General features: G+C 41.3%; 1 protein-coding gene across 10 annotated transcripts in view; it reads right to left on the bottom strand.

The window, feature by feature from the left end:
• Positions 1 to 19,292, bottom strand: part of RARB (retinoic acid receptor beta) — a 333,447-nt gene that overhangs the window by 88,460 nt on the left and 225,695 nt on the right. Inside the window, exons 1-2 of one of the 10 annotated variants that reach the window (XM_075493169.1) lie at positions 6,083 to 6,341; positions 5,727 to 5,858 (exon numbers count right to left, since the gene is read on the bottom strand). The exons of 5 other annotated variants lie outside the window; for them this stretch is intronic. In XM_075493169.1, the coding sequence (XP_075349284.1) occupies positions 5,727 to 5,841 (115 nt within the window). In that variant the 5' untranslated portion in view covers positions 5,842 to 5,858; positions 6,083 to 6,341. 4 more of the 10 variants (XM_075493170.1, XM_075493173.1, XM_075493168.1 and 1 more) reach the window with 4 other exon arrangements.

The raw sequence follows: 19,292 nt of genomic DNA, 5'->3' as shown, positions 1-19,292 counted from the left end.
TGGTTCTCATAAAAAGGCAGCAGCAGGCGAAAGACATTACTCTTGGTTTGCCTGCTAGAAAATCCAGCTTTGCTACCCTCCTGCCTATACTTTTTCTTGCAGTACAGAGAAAATGATTATTCTGTTATTTTAGAATAGTTTTGAGCATTTCATGGCTTGTATTTTCGTGGTTCCATTTGGTTTGAAAGGGCTTGGATTTCAGCAAGAAGTGGCATGGGTCACACTGCATGGGGACAGACTTCATGCACGTGAGCAAAGGTCAAAATCAATCATAGCTTTGTATTTCCAGGCCTATTACTTTTGGCAGTTTACCCTGCCAGAAGGGGCTAAAATATTTGCTTCCCAAAAGGGGTAAACATCAATAGGGGGCAGGAATATAATCAGCTTCTCAACCACGCAGCAATGAGAAATGAGGGAAAAGGATCTCCTCCTTGCTGTAGCCATGAAGCCATCTAAATGTTAGAGGCAACATTTTCAGCAAAAAGTTGGAAGATTTCACAGCACAGTGACTTGAAAAGGACAATAGGCCTATTTAGGCAATTATATTATGCAGGCTTTGTTATTAGGCAGCCCTGCTCAGTCCCAGAAAGTCTGGATAATCAAAAGTGTCCAAGTACAGGAAGGGGAAAAGTACAACCCCACCCTCCCGCACAGCCGCTGCCAGGACCTCTGGATTTGAAGGGTAAAGTCTATTTACCGAAGCTCCTTGGCCATTTTATACATCAACTGATATCCTTCCTCACGGGGCTGCGCGCTACAGCCTAGCGAAGCTCTGGAAAGCCCTCCAAAACCACAACTAATTTGGCCCCAGCCGCCCGCCCCTGTAAATTCGCTGCTCGGAGGGGCTGCTGCCAGCCCCCTAGGCAGAAACTGGGAGGGGGAGAGGGATGCTTCCCCCCCCCACTCACACGCATACCAGCGCCGGTCCCCACGGCCAAACAGATCTGGAAACTCATTGCAGCTGTGCTCTGCTTTTGAGGTCTCAACAGGATGGGGCACGGCGCGGCCGACCGCGGCAGACAGCAGTTCTTCCGAGCACAATGTCCCTTTCACAACCCCGCTCCCAAATCTAAATGCTGGCCGGGTAACACAGCCGCAGTTCATCGGCCGCGTAAAGGGCAGTGTATAAATTAGACCTGAGCAAAAACAGTCACTTGGGGCATTTAGGGGAGGTGGAAGCATAATCCGCCGACCGGGGTGCCTCGCTCCCCGTGTGCCCCCCAAGCAAAGCCCCTTAGCTCGGCCGGGCTGTGGTGCAGGCGTGACGCACACACGGTTAACGAAGACGGCTCAGCAGTAAGCGAGGATTTAACTGGACGTGAGGATGACTAACTTCGCTGTCTGAAACATTCTCTTTCTTTAAACTCCTTAACTTCGCCGTAACCCGCCACGCCAGCCTGGCTTTGTTCTGACAAGTTGGACCTTTGCTGCACAGAATCATTAGGCAAGCGGGGAGTCACCCAAAGATACCTTGCTTTTCCTCCAAGCTTACCCCACCCTGACTTCACCAGCGAACACCTCTCATCATTTTTGTCTGCAGGAGTTTTTGACAGTGGTGCGTGTCCATTAGAGTTTTCCTGTGCCAGCAGCTGAATGAGGTTAACTGTATCGGAGTCTACGTAGAGAATAGTTGTTCTCGTTTCAATTAATTTGGAAGAAAAATATCCCTGTGCAATTTTGGGTTTTTTTGCATGAAGGGGATCAGAAACAAACACTTTTTATCCCATATTTCAGGGCATTAAGCTACAAGTATAAAAATTTAAACAAAGACTGTGTCCCTAAGCAAATCAGTCCTAGTGATTTAGCTGTAAAGTTTATAGATGAACTTTAAAGAAAATAGCCTGGTTCAAACAGATCTTGCCTTCTGGGCACTAGCAAACACACCTGCAGCAATTTGATACTTGGGAATGCAGATTACAAGTCCTTCACTTCAAAATGTTTGTTTTTAAATTCAGAAAGATGAAAGAAAATAAAGTACTGAGCTTTTTTCTGTTGAGCACAGATGTTTCCAGTATTTCCAGTGCTTGCAGGGAGCGAGAACCTGACCCAAACATTGCAATAATCTGGAATTCAAAAGGAAAACGCATGCCTTCTGCAGTCCCATCTTCACGAACTTTCTGGAAGTTAATACCTGCTAGATCCTCTCTGGGCAAACACTTCCCACCAAACCGAAATCAGAACTGTATACTACAAGAGCCTCGACATCCTATTACATTCTGCTGCCCTATCCATAACTTTTGCCTTCGTCAAACTTATTCTTCTAAACTTAACAAAACGTGGTAGGCAGTAATCTTCTGCTTGACATAATTAGCTGAAACACTACAGACTGCCAAACAAACTTACTCTTGTTTTGGGCCTGCTCATTTCTTTTTTTGCCTGTTTAATTAATGAAGACTAATGAAGACTTTTTTTAATAGGCTTTTCCAAGACCAAAGGAAAATCGCCATTCCTTACAGCTCTTTCTCTCTCAGGGCCTGTCCCATTCCCACTTCCGCAGTATTTAGTTAGCTCACATTTCACCAAAAGTTACTCATTTTCTCTCAGTATTTGTTGTCGTTGCATTACAAGGGAGCAGAAAATTCTACCTTACTTAAAAGAGGATAAATTACTCATTCTTGCAACCTTAACTCTTTTGTCCTCTTAAGAACTATTCTCATCTAATTTGATTATACTGACCTGATTTTTATCTAATGAGAAAAGGAGTGAGAATGACTCATGGTTAAAAGGGCAGTCAGTTCTGCTCTCATTTCTGAGTCCATAATTTTCTTTGCAAATAAATACTTTCTTTTTAAACCTATAACAATATAACTAATATCACATAAAGCATAAACACGTATGAGTGCAAAATTAGGTATTTTTTGGTGTGCTCGTAACACGTCTTGCAATATCCAGTGGCTAATGTTTGGGTTGCAACCCATAGCAGGTTTTTCCTCCCACGGGGGGGAGGAAAAAAATACCACACAAGTTAAGGTCATGTTTGGGTTGCGCCTTATTCTCTATTTTTACTTTGCAGACCCTTGTGAACTGGAAAATTCGTGATGCTGTAGGACTGCACTTGCTTAGTGAATCGTAACGGGATTAACATACTGAAGATGTGCTGAAGTTGGAGACCTACAGCATTCTGCCCTAACCCCTGCAATGGCCAATTTTGCCAGCGTTTCAGTCAAAACCCTGATGCTGTCTGGGACTGTTACTGGCCTGTTCAGAGTCTGCACTATCCATGTATTAGTCCCTCAACAACCATTTACCTTTTACTCTACAATCACGTCTCTATCAAAGCAATATTTCTCAGGCCTAAAGCAATGGCTGCAGGTGTACGGCTTTTATGGCAGAGCCAAAAATAAAACAAACTAGACCAAAAAAACCTAGCTGTTACATGTCTAATAATTTCAAAGTTTGGCTATGATTACATTCCATTAAATCACAGAGGTCTTCATAAAAATAGAGAATCAGGAAACACTTGAGTTAGAATTAAACATTTCTACCTTTGTATTTATAAGCACTGGAGCAACATTTAAACCATTAAAAGCTTTCTGGACCACAAAAATTCTGGTTTTGTCATTATTTTCATGAGATGCAAGATAAAATCTTACATGTTGAGAGAATTTTAGTATTTTATAACCCGTTTACATATATTTACGCACACACATAAAAGTGCTTACGCTTTCTTCAAAGTTAAAACCAAAACTTGCTCTAGAAATCAAACAGAATTCTTCATTTGGACCTTAACTAAATTGCTTTTCCACATTTCTATACCATTAACTTTCACAGTTCAAATTACAGCCACTGTATTATGATTCAGGTTTCGGCCTGATTTTAAATTCCCATGAAGTGAAGATTAATCCTATTGCTTACAAAGTTAGGAGACTGGATTCCTGAATGCATTTTCCTGGGTTTTTTTATTTACTCTTGTTAATATGAGTTTCTTTGATTAGCTAAACTTTGCTGTTATCAACACTTGTCTCTTATCACAGGCCCTAGGCAAATGACATATTTACCACTCATTCCATTCTGATAAGGGTAATCCTGTGTTTAACTTGCCCAAGAACAAACACCATATATTTTGTTTTTAAGAATCTTGCTTCTAAGTATTAACAACATACAAGAGAATGAGCAGGACATTTTTAAACCAGAAGTTATTTAAAGAATATTTTGTGAATGTAAGCTTTTAACAACAGCATATGCCTCCTACTCCAGGAAAGTTTATTTAATTCCAAGTTTCCACAATATTACCGCTGAAGTTATACTAAAGTTTAAACCATGGAAGGACAACAGCACATTTTTAGTAAAATATCTGTTTTGGGGAGTTTTCCCCCCCCAACTGAAGCTCTCCCATAGCTAGTAACACCATTTTCAAGTAAAAGCTTTGTTTCATATCTTGTTTGAAGCATTTTGAAAACAGCGCAGAGAAAATAAACATCCCATGCTGAACTTCACAGTCTAATTTTAATTGTAAAGACATCAAAACATTTGCAGTGTTGTAGGCTGGTAGTCACTGATTTTTACTGTTCTGTTTTCATTACTCAACCCACACAAACATCATATGGTGACTGAAAACTTTTGAGTAGAGTGAAAAAACACTACTTCACCAAACATTTTTTTATTTATTTTTCAATTCCCCCCTCCACTCCTTTGAGATAAACTGTATCGAAGGGAGAACTATTCTAATCCCTAGGTAACTTTTTAACATACCACAAAACAAAAATTTCAAACAGAATTATACAGTTAATGGTGTACTGAAGTGCCGAGAGCGTGCTAAAAACATTTTGATAGATAGCCAAGTCATTTATCTAAATCACCGTCAGAGCAGTGAAGCATCCTGCAAGCTTTTATGCAGAGTATAAGGTGATGCTTTCTGGCACTTTTTGTCATTTCTCAAACTTGAAACTGTGGTGTTAAAATATTGCCATTGTTTACCATCTATGTATTTCAGCAACAAATCAAGACCTTATAACATAATAGTACATTTTCAGAGGTGTCCTACCACTAAGTCTCCCTCCTCCGTTACCAGTGCAACGCTGCCTGAATCTCAAGGTATAGAAATAATTGATGGTTAAACTCAAAGGGTGTTCACAGTAAGTAGTTTTCTAGCAAAACAGCAACTTCTTAGAGCAACAAAGTGAAGAAGAAAGGTGGCAGCAAGGTCAGTACAAAGAAATATTGCCTTTTCTTAGGAAACTTAAAACTACTGTCTGATTTTTGGAATGGCAGCTACCCACGGCAATTCCACATCTTTGCAAGAACTGTACAGAACAGCATTTTAATTGCTTGGCTGCTCTGCTAAAATGCACTTTGAGACAACATGCATCCAGATTATCAAACGTGCTACAAAATTAGATTAAGGAGTCAAAGAAAAAAACTACCACAGAGATGTTATGTAAATTCGTCCTTCACTGGTTGGAGTTTTGCAAGTATTTGCTGTATTACATTATAATTTTATGTGTTTCTGCTTGGCTCCACAACTGTTGTTAGGATCAATACGCTACATGAGAAGGGATAAACAGAAAGCAGCCCGGTGCTTCTTTCCTTTTTCCTGTCTTGCCAAAAGGAGAAAAATAGCTTGCAAGCCACATTTTGCACAAAAGCTCCCCCCCACCCCTCATCACCCCTGCACTTAATTACAAGTATTTCTTTTTTCAATACATGCAAATAAATAATAATAATAATAATAATAATAATAATAATAATAGCAGCTTTAAAGTGGAAAAAGAACAGTTGGGACCTACATTGAGCACTGTGCCGGTGTTGCCACTCTGTTTGTGCCAATCCACTGAAGCATGCTTTGAGAGCCTTCTCCTGGAGCATGCAGGAAGACGGACTCGCAGTGTAGAAATCCAGCATCTGAGCAGGGCTCACTGCTAGAACATCCATACAGTCAAACATGATTCCCCCTGCACAGAATGCCTGCAAAAGTGCTTTCCTCTAGGTGTGGAGGAAAATGGCACATAAAAGTACACCCAACTCCATCAAACTCTGCCCCTTTTTTGGCACGTAGGCTGTTGGTCTTTTTCCCAGACCAGAATCATGAATTATGACAGACAACACAGCTAAAAGCCTGTAATTGATCCAAATGATCATTTACCATTTTCCAGGCTGCCCAGCCAATCCAGCAAGATGGGGGGAAGCGAGCCGCATTCCAAGTTTTAGCTCCCATCAATTCCCCCCCAAATCTCTTTAGAGTCCGGCCGGCCGCCCGGGCGCTCGCCGGCTGCCGCCGCCTCCCGCGCCGCGCCGCTCGCCCGCCGCCCCGGGATAAAACGGCTGCGGCAGGGACTCGGGATCCCCCTCGGCCGCGAATAGATCCTTCTGCCTCTGAACAGCTCACTTCCTACTACTTGTGTCACAGGGAATGAAAGATTGAATTGCCTAATATATGCGAGTGAACTTTCCGTGAACCCTTCCCAGGCTGCTAACCTTCAAATGACCCAAGCGGTCTGACATCACCAGCTCCCAGGATTCTCACACGCCTTCACAACTCCCAGCAGCCCTGCAAAAAAAGCAAGGCAGCCGGGCAGGCAAGCGCTAGCCCCAGCGCTGCCGGACTCGCCCCGCTGCCGCTGAGCGGGCGGCAAGGGCGGGTGCGGACGGGGAGTCCAACTTCCAAAAAGACCCCAAATAATAAAGTAAAAAAATAAAAAAAAAAACCAACGAGGAGGAGGGGAAGGGGGGTGGGAATTCAGACAGCGATGTTTTGGGCGGTTGCGGAGAACGGAGGATTTTTAAATTCCAGCTCAGTTTGCTAAAACTTCTCTGCAGCCACACGGCCCCTCTTCTCCCCGGCCCGGGGGCCACCGGGTCCCGCCTGTCTCTGATTAGCAGAGAGGGGCCGTGGCTGCTCGGTGGCCCCGCAGGGGCTGTATCAGCTTTCAGAGGGCTAATGAGCCCCAGCTCCTCCGGGGGGAGAAAGGCCACGAGCAGGTCCGTGAGGGACGGGACCCACCCCAGGGTGCCGGGAGGGGAGGCCGCGGCTGCCCCCTCCCCGGGGCGGGCAGCCCCGGCCGCCCCCTCACAGCCATTTTGAAGGCACGGGGCTGCTCCCACCAAGAGGAGAGGTCTCGGCAAAACCGCACTCCCGGCAGCCCTCCCTCGTGGCCGCAGGAGGTGTCAAGGCCGTCCCAGGTCTGTGGCCAGGATGCCACAGCCAGCACTGTGCTGGCCCAACGTCTGCATCAAGCCTGCGGGGAGCCTTGTGCTTTTTAGGTAAATAACCACCTTCTGCAAAGTCTGGCTCACAGAGAGAGACTCCATCAAGGCTTCCATCAGTCCTTATTCCTACGGACACTTTAAGAATGAAAAACAGCCTGGAAACGCTCCCTCTGCCCCACTGGAAAGGACATGAGCTCAACAACCACATGCACGCTTTCATTTTAAGCGAGTGAGCCAAGTCGCCTCAGCCCTGGTGGACTGAGCATCGGCCTGGAGCGAGGTTTCCCGAGGCATGGAGGAGCCCCGCTTCCCGCCCCAAAGCTAGCTCGGGTTCGGAAACTGGAAAATAAAACCCTTGATTACTGCCCGTTTCTTGAAAAGCCCAAGATGGGAGTCGGGCGGAGCAGGGGATGCTGTGCGCAGACATGGCACACAACTGGCGACCGTAAGGAAACGCTGGGGAGAGACTCACTCTGCGACCTGCGCAGCCACTGTAATGGATGCGGTGTCCCTTCTCCACAAAAAGTCCTTTGATGAACCGAAAGCTCTCTGACAATGCCTCCAGATTGTATTAACACAACTTTTCACACAGGTTCAAGAATTTTAAAAAACAAAACAAACCAAACCCCCTCACACAGCACACGCACTTGTTCCCTGAAACCGATATACCCGCGTTGAAAACCAGTGGCCAGCAGAAAGACCTGCTGCAATCTGGAAGCGAATCCATTTGAAGAGATAAAAACAAAAGCTTTTCTTAGCCTTCTTCTCCTCTGACGGGAGAGCTCTGGCTGTCCCTGCAGCAGGCAGCCTCTCTTCCCATCTTCCCTCCAGGCAGAAGAGTTACAAACGCTGGAGTTTAACAGCATCTTTTTAAGGACTTTTTAAGGAGTTTCTCAGTCCATCGGGGTGTCCTCCCCCAGCCTGGATTCCTCCAGCTGAAGAAGCCCCTGACACTCTGTAAGCCAAAAATTATGCACAGTGTACGTTTATCAAAAAAGCCATCCTTCAGGGAAGGCTTGCTTAAACCATGTCAGCACAGCAAGCAGTTTGCTGTATTAAAAAGGCAAGTGGAAAAGTGGCTAATTTTTTGTTAAAATCTCAGCTGGCTACGTTGCTACAATTTTGTTTTGAGTAGCAAAGCTAAATTAAAAGACAGTATTTTCTAACCAGATGACACAGAACGCACAAGAAGTTTGGAATATGTAATGCGTCGCCACAAAAATAACTGGAAAGGATGATACAAAACACAGTATGTTTTCTCAGTCTCCAATTTAGGGAGAAAACGGCATTTTGTGTGGACCAAGGCTCTAGGAACAGTTTAAGCTTCTGCCAAGAAAAACATATTGCCCATGTGAGTTCAAATAAACAAAATCAGACAAACAGAAATACGGTTATGTTTATTCCATTATATGTTTATTCCATGATACCATATTTAAAAATAAAACCTGCCCATAGTACCTCAAAATGGAGCCTGGCAACTTCTGAAAGCAAATGTCAGGAAGTCATGCTTAACTGCGTATGAATTGAAAAAGATTGCATTTTCTCACTGTATCTAAATGAGCCAGGTAGCTCATCATGTTTTATTACGAATAATAGTTGTGCTAATGCTTATACTTATTACTAAAACCACATGTAATTAACAGGTTCTTCAAATAGCCTAATAGTTTGCTCGCATACGATTTCTACAATACAGTAATTTATGTATCTCATATTTCACTCTGAAATAGCATGATACTTGTTTTTCTTAAACAGAGTATCAGGAAAAGCTACATTCATAAAATGGTGGGTATTTTCTAATTTAGATCAGGACTAACCATAATTATTGTGATAACTAATACCCCTCTAATTCAAATGTAATGAAACTTTAAGTATTGCCACATATTTTAAATGCCTACCCAGCTCCCACAGAGGTGCAAGCAGGCAACAACTCTCCAATATCTTCCACTTTATCCGTGCAAAGAAATTGTGATTTCACATCACTGCTTTGATCTGTTTTCTCTCAGACTGTGATGGCAGAAACTTTACAATAAACATATTCTTAGCCACAAGTGAAATAAAAAGCAAAAGTTCAAGTCAGAAATCTATTTCCTTTGGTGTTACTGTATATTTGTCAGTGTGACATAGCACATTTGAAACCCATAATCATAAAACAAAAATTTACAGCCAAGGTTTAGGGTCTACATCTGTTTCTCTGGTTTTTGTACTGCAATTACCCACTGGACAATTCAGAAAGCAGCACTATGAATCATGTACTGCACACATGTTTGTGCTGGTCACTTTTTCGTTAGTACAAGAGGCTGAGGATGCCATAATATGCTTCACCGAGAGAGCGAGCATTAACTAGAATTAGGATGAGTGCACTGGGTGCTCTAATAAAAATGACTTTACTACAAGCAACAGAGTCCTCCTGGAATATTACAGGCATATTTATAGGATGGAAAAATTAAGAAGTACATGCAAAAATTCTCTAAAATGTACCTCAGGGGAAGCGGACCTTTTTTTTTTTTTTTTTTTTTTTGCATGCATGCATTTTACTATTAATCAAATGTAGCACTCTCTTGAAACAGTTTTGACAGCAGAGTAAATGGTTACTAGTGAATGATGTGTGTGTTTAAGCAGTGAAAGCAGAGACAAAGTGATGTTTTCTTCTACTCCCTAGGCAAGAGCTGACACTAAGCTTGCTGCCTCAGCTTTGATACTTACAGATTCCTTTGTGTCAGTTGCTGGGAGAATCACTGGCAGTTCACTAACCCTGCCTCACACACAGGGGCTTTGATTTTTTACCTCTTCATTGAGAATAGATGTTAATATGAAACAGTACTTGTCTGCCTTGGCGCTTCCCCCCCCCCCCCCCCCCCCCAACTGGTGATACAGGGCTTCAAATCTGAAAACCTGAATCCCCCTCCACTACATGTATTTTTTAGTGTTGTAGGATGTTTTCCTTGTGTCTCAAGCACAAGAATGATCTCAAAAGATTATGAGGAAGAAAATCAGTGGGTCACAAGAGAATGGCTGAATATTTAAAACTCCAAGGTAGTCCTGAGGAAACGGGTATCAATCCTGAGCAAGAACAGCCCTGAAGAAAATAAAACAGTAAAATTACTGGCACAAAATGGCACAAATGGCATGGAAAAACATGAAGTACAGTGAATTTAAGTCAAAAAGGTGTTTCTTGTGACTGCTGTATGCTACGATGCACAACTTGCAATGACTGAAACAGGAATTTGCACATAACAGGAAGAATTACTTCAGGCCTGAAATATAACAGCAACTGGCAAAAGACTACTCAGTGCAGAGCACTATTTTATTTTAGATGGGAAAATCAGAGTTAGTCAGCTCCAGACCCAGAACTCGGGCATGCAACCAGTCTGCAAGTCACTTACTGATAAAGGCTTTTTGTCTGTTTTAATCAGTGGATATGTATTTGTAAAGATGCCTTTAGAGCTGATTGCTTAACTTAAAGTCTATAAAAATAATTCATCTCCACAAACTTGAGCACACGACCACGTTTCTTAGAATCCATACTGTGTTTTACACCCCTTTGGCCCGGAGCCAGGGGAAGAGAACTGCCCTATACGATAAAATTGGAAGTGTATCTGGTTCAGTGACCCATTTCTAAGAGTGACTGCTACTAGATCTTTCTAAGGAAAATATAGGAATCCCTAGTGATTGGCAAAGTATAACTCACCCATAGGTCCTCTAATAACCTGTTCTCTAACAGCAAATCACTTAAGCATTAAAGCATGAGATTTAATATCCTTTCCAAATTTGTTTTTGGTAATAGCCCTGATATTCTAGATATTCATATATAGCCAAAGTCTTTTTGGATTGTGACAAATTTGTAGCTCTGTGACACAGAAGGAGATAGTAAGTTATTGGGCTTTGAGACAAAAAAGGATAAATATTTTTTTAAAACCACTGTAAAACTCCTCCATGTTGCAAATAAAGGAAAACACAGACCAAACCGCACCTCTCTGAGGCCCCAAAGGCTGACTGCTGTAGGCTCCAGAAAGGTTGGCAAAGAGGCAATGACATCATGTGCCTAAAGAGGGGATGACATGCATTTTTGAAGGATATAAAAAGAAAAGGCATTATTACATTAAAAATTGGCTACATACTGAATCTACACTTGCTGTTTAGGAGGATCCTGCAGTGCAAACACCACTGCTAAATGGTTGCCAGAAAAAAAATAGAAGTGAGAAAAAAAAAGAAGTTTTCATTTTGTTTTCTTTTTAAATGACCAGAAACTGCTGTTTCAAGGTTTAGCCAAGAAATAGGTTTTTACTGCTAGCCTATAAATCCCTCAAAACATAGAGTTATAATGGAAATGCTGAGGTAACTGGAGTGCCATGCATGGCACTGACACATTGCGTTATATAATCCAGGGAGAATGAGGGCTGGGAGATCTATAAAACCTAAGTAGAAGCAAGATGTAGGAAAGAACAGAAGAGCAAGTAGAAATATTGAATATTAAACTGCAGAGAATACTTCTTCTAACAATAAAGTTTCCTATATGCTGAATATGCTCATGGTTGGCTGAAGGTGAAAGAACACAGAGCTCCATTAAAAAGAAAATAGAGATTCCAAAAGGCTATTCGAGTAACTGTTTTGTTTCTGCCTTTTTTTTTTAGGGAGAGAAAGAAAAAGAAAGTTATCTAACAAAAGGTAGTACTTCCTGATGTTCTGATACCATGAAAGGTGTCTCACGATGTGTAAATAAATAACATTAGAAAATGCAGAATAAATGCAGTTCCAAACACAGACAACTTAACAACCCTAGTTGCAACCAGAATCAGAATAGAAACTGGGACAACAGTATTTCTAGAGGTTCACTAATGGCAGCTTAAACTCAGCGAAAAGTTAGCCCTAGTGACTTTCTTCCAACAAAAGACCAAAGTTACCGAGCAATAACTGGAACTACAGCTCAGTGCAGACATGTATCCTAACAAAGACTAAACCCTACTTAAGCCCTATTTAACTTAAGACAGACTTAAGCAGCATTTAGGACTTGTGCTCCTGCACTGCTGCAGGGACAACCCATATAGAGAGAACACAGGGGCCAGCGATAGCCGAAACACGCTTGCGCAGAGCTCTGGTCACATAAAGCCTGATGCAGATTGGATTGGATTATGCCATTAGCGTAAACTGCAATAGATCCACAGCTCGGCAGCTTGACACATGTATTCATGATAATCCAACTTCCACTTAGCTGGTTCCCAAACCTACATCAAAGACTGAAAGAACAGTCCAATATCCTATCTGTGGGCATCTTAAAAAGCAAAATGAAGGAGCAACTGGAAAATGTGCTGGCATAGCTACCTGGCTAGCAGAGGTAATGACAGCAATGACAATGTGGTGACACCACCTGAAATCCGCCGGTGATGATGGTCATCATGCCAACACCTCTACTCCACCTGTTGCCCTAATGCACTGTACAATGACACCTTCGTTTTATCGTGCAGATGTACTTTCTGTTTGGGGAACAGCCTGCATGAATTTTTGCTGTAAATGAGGTAGGATTACCCAGAAACTGAGGTATGTATTTGGCAAATTGGAGTCCCTTTTCTTTTGTAGAATATGTGCCATCAATACTGTGTGAATTAACTGAGGGCACATGTCCTCTCAGGAACATTGTTACCACTGTAACTCTATTGATGTAGCCTGAAAAGTAAACTTTGCTAATGGGATCAGTTTTACAAGCATACAGATTATCATAGTGTAACTACTGCTGAGCAGGTAAGGGATTCTGTATCTGATCCCTTTTATGCTACAATAACTGTCCACGATTGGGCTGTTGCAGGTACAATTATTTCAAAAAGGAAAGATCACTTTCTCACCCTATGTTGTTATACCAATGTAACACTCAAATGTAGACAAGATCTCAGCAAAAATCAGGCTGGGCAGGATTCCACTTGCATTCAGAACAAGCGGTGGCAGCATGAGTGATGTCCAGTCTAAGATGTTTTCTGGTTTTCAAACTCTACTAGAATATACCTATCAAATTGTTCTTTGGTTCATTCCTCAAATTCTACTTGACTTCTGCAATTTAAGTCTACAAAGAAAAATCTTTTGGTCAAAAATCATGGTCTCAACCTGCTTGATTAAGCTAGTCCCATATGATTAAACAGATTTGCAAATTCCCATACCCTTGGTCTGCAAGAATCCCATATCTGGCCACAGAAGAGACTGAATGTCCAGTCATATTATGGTCATGCTCAGGGAAGCATGACTGACACACATGCTTTAACTGAAGAGGACTTACAGAGCTGGGGTGCAGTTGGAGACTGTGGTGGTCAATTGCATATTGCCCCAGGCATTGTGCAGCATCATGAATTTTCTGCCCTTCTGGGACCTTTTGTGCCACATGTAGTGGAAGTCGTGCAAGGTGGTCTCTAAGCATGTAATGCAGCATATCAGGCTTGACAGGTCTATAACACTATCAAATTTATTTTGCATAAACCAGACCAAAACTCTTCATTTTGATATCCTCAGGCTTCTTCTGACTGAACAATTCTGCATAGACCTTGCCATCACACTGAAAAAAACACTCCTTTTAATCCATCCACAGTTTTGGGCAAACATCTTCAAGAACAGGCTTCTCATTCATGAGACACTAATCTTCCATGTGTTCTTATCAGGCTATCAGAAGAACAGACTTCACCCATCTTTATATGGAGACATGCAAAGAAGAACGTGTGGAAGGAACCTCTCTCCTTCGCAAAAATGGCTCTGAGATCTCGCCCTTGCTGCATCCATCCATTCTGTCTTTGGCATGAAGTATCCCAAAGGATATGCCAGAAGACAGGGTTGTGGCCCAACTTATTCAAGGAATTACCAAGATTGATGGATGGGGAAAGTAAGCCTCAACCCAAAGGAAGTTTAGTAACAAGAATGAGGCATGTGCACACTCTCAATTCTGAGAAACATGTTGGAATTCTCCTTAAAAAGTACAGCATCATGTTATCTTCAACCAGATCCTAAATGGCTAAACTAAATGACAAGTTAGTGAATACATGTTATTTAAAGACTTTAAAAAGTTCAAGTCCCACGTGCTGGATTCCTAAATTTGTCTAAAACTTGTTAATTTATTTTATTTTTTTAAAAACAGACTTGCTAAGAGTACAAGAGCACACCACTGATACTCAAGCCTATTCTGCTAGCTGAACAATGCAGGAACATTATGTCACTCGGAGGCAGGACTGCACAAGCATGTAAGAAAGGCTAAGAGCTTTGCCAACACAAATTATCAGGTTGAACCTCACTGGAAAAAATGAGGCATAAAGATCTAAGTGAAGTGTAAAACATACTGAGAATTGAACGACATGTTGACAAATACCACTCCACTCTTGTGCTTCCTATCAGAACCCAACAGCCAAAGCAGAGATTCTTAAGTAGTGTTTTTACAGGCCAAGCTTAGCCTCTCCCTCATCTTATCAGTAGCCTTCAAAGGGACTGTGGGTGGATCTCCAGGAAAAAAGAAAAAAACAACAAAAAACCCCTCAGAAGTGCCACCCCTTCCATACAAATATATTGGTGCAACCACAGAGGCTTGAGCTGTGAGACTTTGAGAAAACACACCTGGCTCTTCTAAAGGAGAAATTAAAGAATTCATGCTTCAGCCCTCAAGCCTTGAGTGGTCTTAAGAAGAGGAATAGCTAAAGAGAGAGTCTAATCAGGACACAGGGAAAATCAATACTGGCTTCTTGAAATGTCTTAGGCAGGAAGGAACAGCTTAAGGTTGAGACGTTTAGCCACTCTTTCTGCACAAGCAAATGGGCTGAAGGCTATGTGCACAGGTGAGAACAGAAAGGCAGGAGAAGGCTTTCTGGAGGACTGAAAGCAAACCAAGGCATGTACTACTCTCAAGTTCTCTGGGAAATCTCATCTTTTGAAAGTTCCCTAGTTTTGGTGCAAGAGAGATCTTTCTACGCACTAGTCAAAGTTGTCAAAAGTAACATTTTCAGGGATAAGTGCACGCCATTGTACTGTTATTTTCTGACTTTGGTGTGGAATACAATCATTTAAGACTCGGCGGGAGAGTATGAAAGGAGCAGGAGTGTAATTCCAGTTCAGAAAAACTCCAATAACTGACGACACGTAAGAAACACAAGATAGATGTATTGTATTGTCGGGCCGAGTCTCATTGGCTGGAAACCCTGACTCTCCCAGCAGGACTCAGTTACATAGCAACTCCTGAGGGCAGATTAACCCTTTCCCAGTTAACGTATCTGGCATGATTTAGAAGACCTTTTCCCACTTCAGAATAATTTCGTAGGTTTGCAAAAAAATGTCTGGAAAAAATGAGTTGAGTGCTACCAGGGTAAAAGCAAAGCTATCTGACTCACCACGGGATGCTGATGGTACAATGAACAGGGAATGCAGGGAGTTCAGGTCAGTCTAAATTCTATTTTACATCATCAGGTGTTATGACATACACAAAACCTACAATGTATTTTTCATAAAATGGTTCATGGCTAGTCTGTGGGGATCCTATCTGGACTGCATTTATCAAGTACCAATGGTCTCTTTCACCCAAATTCTGCCCACCCACTGACTTCTGTCTAGATAATTACTGAAGCATTAAAAAATCCTCCGCTGGTAGAGACAGTACTTAGTTAATCTATGAGAGAATTCTTCACCATCAGAGAATGTGTTGCTTTCATCCAAAATTGAACAGGCTGACTACTATAAAGTCTTAAAAAACTGTTGCAAATCTTATTATACTAGTTCTTTTCTAATAGTCCTTTCTAATTACTGGCATCAAGTAATTACATGAGAATCTCACGTTATTTCATTACAGCAATCTCCCTATTTTGTTTTTAGAACTGCATTACATTTATGTGTATATACATTATAAGCACAAATATCTATATACATTCAGCATAATAATATTCCTGCTTTCCTGGTTATCAGGAATAACAAAGTTTGAATCTAAAAATGTCAACATCCAGGACATCCAGACTCCTAAAGCTCTCTATTTTTAAAATGTTATAATTCAGCCCCATTAGTTTCCCCCCTTGTGAGAGAGCGAGACGGACCCTGGGGACCAGGAAGGGCACACGTCCTCACTCAGGGCGTACCTCATGCGGTCACACTTCACTGCTGTGAGCCACAGCTGCGTACTATTAGGAAAAAAGAGCTACTAGGCTTCCAGTGGGGAAAATAAGAGATCAGACTGATGTGATATACACTTATTTCTGACCGTCTTCTGGTCACATTAAGTGAGAACAATCTCATTTCTTCTTTTCCTTGTTTTTACACCCCAAAACTGGACTCACGGTACTATGGGCACTAACCGAGACGAAGGAGGGCAGGCACCATTGACACTGCCCCATTTCAGACAAGCAGGGTAAGCCTATACCTTTTCTTTCCTCTGGAAAAGCCAGGGATGCTCTCAGCTGAAGGTTCAGACGAGAAAAGCCTTGAACCAAGTCATCTTCTGCTCCTCTGCCCTCACCCACCATCCCCACACACGGACACAGCAAGTTCTGTAACACACACCTCCCACCAACATCTCCTCTTCATGGAGGATATGCACTGCTCAGTAGCAGCTCCTAACCTCCTAGGCCAGGAGTAGTCAGAAGAAACCAGAAATTAATTTGCTCTAATACCACCAAGAATATTGTTAAAGTTTCTTTTTTTCTTAATTGCTTTAAAAAAAATAGGTAACCTTTTTATGTTTGTAAAAGGGCTACATACATGTTTAAGAAATGCCTCCCTTTTCTAAACATTTCACACTCTAGAAGTTCATCTGTATTTTCTTTGTATGGTTCTCATAGACCACTTGTAAATCCAGATGGGATAGAAAGATACCATTTTAAATTATATTTATTATTTAATTTGGCTTCCGGCATATCTTGAAAGCTCTTCTTGAATAACTTAGCTGCTAACTTCATAAAACTAAGAGTATCAATATAGTGGATGAGCGATTAGTCCAAAAAGAGGTACTTCAAAAATATTTTGTGGTCTGAAAAGTAATTAGCAAGAATCAGTGTCACTTCTTATTGTGGATTTTTTAAAAAAAGTTCATATTTTGCTATCATTATTCATCTAAAACTACCACTGATGCCATTGGAAACTTAGCCTCTGAAAGGGTAAAACCTGAAGGACTAGGTTCAATGTGCTTATGCTCTGTTGAAAGTACCTTTTCATACAAATGCCAACATGCGCCTATCAAATATTTGTGTTCTTCATTAAACTAATGCTTTTCTGCATAATAAACAAGATGGTACAAAATGTAGGTGTATTCCCATGTCCTGCTACTAAGGTAGGCGATATCAAAATAAATTTGCAACCATATTATTATATCAATCTCCAGTATTACTGCATCAGTACTATAACCATAATTAACTAGCTGCAGGTCAAATTTCTAATAAATCTTTAGAAATTAAATGTATAATTTGTCAAAACCATATGCCTTCATAAATTGATTATTCAGAATTTAGAAGCTTTTTAATTAGGAAGAAATGTATGCAATACCATGTGTAATAATTACGAATCAGCTCTTCTGTGATATTTTTGTACATCAGCAAAAATTAAAACATTGGAAAACATTACCAGGTCATTGCAGTATTTCAATGTCAAAAGAAACACATAGTTTAAATGTAGAGGTTAAAGATATTTTCCCGTATCTTTTACATCTTACATAGCTTTATGATCTCAGGACTGGAATCATTAACCAAATACAAAATCAATGAGAAAAAGATCTAATCTGACCATTTTCAAGCGCAGAGTCACTAAAAATGATTTATGCCACTGTAAAACTTTTTTACCATGGTTCTATAGTTTTACTAAACAGCATATATTCGAAGTCAAACTTCCATTTTATGCTACAGTAAACAGTATTTTGCTTCTCTCGTCTCTTCCAGCTAAAATTCTGAAAGCTTTTAACACTTTAAAAACATCACCTTCGTAACGAGCATCAGGATGAGGTGTACGACCCTGGTTTCCAAATGGAGGAAAAGAAAGTTAAGCGACATTCGTTCATGGCACGCAAGAAGAAAAAATTGTACCCCAGCTCCCCTACTCTCCCCTCCCATGCTTTCACCACGGGCCTATTCAGACTCTGCACCCCCACAAGGGCTCTGGGTACTTCTATCAACATTTCATAGGAGAAGATTTTTTTGACAGAGAACACAAAAGCTGCTTTGTTGGAAGTCTGGACACTTTTCTTCTACCTAATAAAAACATGAATAGAAGTGGGACCTCAGCAAGCATATGGCAGAAAGTCTGGACTAACTGAAAAAAGGGGCCTGGAAGAGTTTGCTCTCTGTCATTCCCCAACATGTTTACTGCCGAATGTATACGGTGTAAATAAGGAGTATGCAGAGCGGGCCATAATGGAACATTGTTTATGTGCACATCCTGGCAAATGCATATACAGCACAGAGACTATTTCCAAGCAGAACATAAACACAAAGGGGGAGTGATGACAAACAAGTATTCCAAGGCAAGAAAAATGTTATTCCATATACAAACCAAACAAACTAAAGTGGTTTCTCCCCTGCTAGGATCCAACTGGCAGCGCTCAGCTGCACACACTATGTAGCTGTTAAAGAAATGAGAGACGTCCCAGGCTTACTGGTTGGCTTTCTTTTTCTTAAGCGACCTTATTATGCTCCCAATATTAAAAAGAAAAACACAGTTAAGGTTTTATTTTATTCTCTTGCAAAAACACAACAAAAGAAAACAGCCTTTTCTTTCAGCCTGAATAAAAGCTGGGGAGATAAGAGCTGATGCCAAGAAAACACCATAAGGAATTAAGCCTCAGCTTTCCTATTCTGAGTTCCCACTGAAAGATACAGAGACAGTTCTTTCTTCTCAAGGTCTCTCTTACAAACCTATTACACGGCTTTAGCAAGTGACACCAGTGTGACAATAACTTGGAGGTTTTGTGCTCCTGGCAGAATTTTTTTCCTTTTTATCATTACTCATAAAAAGGAGGAGGGTTTAGAAAACCCAGGTCCCTGCAATTTCAAGATAGAAAACCAGGGGATGAACTTTTTTGTGTGTGCTTACTTCTGGAGAACAGAATATCGTGCTTTGACAGCTGCTATGTAAATAAATGGGTGTAATTTTATTCCTTTAAAACTAACTTCAAACACATACCCAACTAAAGGAGGAAGAAAAGATGACAAGTAGGAAAA

This window comes from Mycteria americana, chromosome 2 (assembly GCF_035582795.1).
Source record: "Mycteria americana isolate JAX WOST 10 ecotype Jacksonville Zoo and Gardens chromosome 2, USCA_MyAme_1.0, whole genome shotgun sequence".
NCBI classification, from domain to species: Eukaryota; Metazoa; Chordata; class Aves; order Ciconiiformes; family Ciconiidae; genus Mycteria; species Mycteria americana.
Note: the sequence above shows the minus strand (reverse complement) of the source record. Positions and strands in the feature narration are given on the sequence as shown.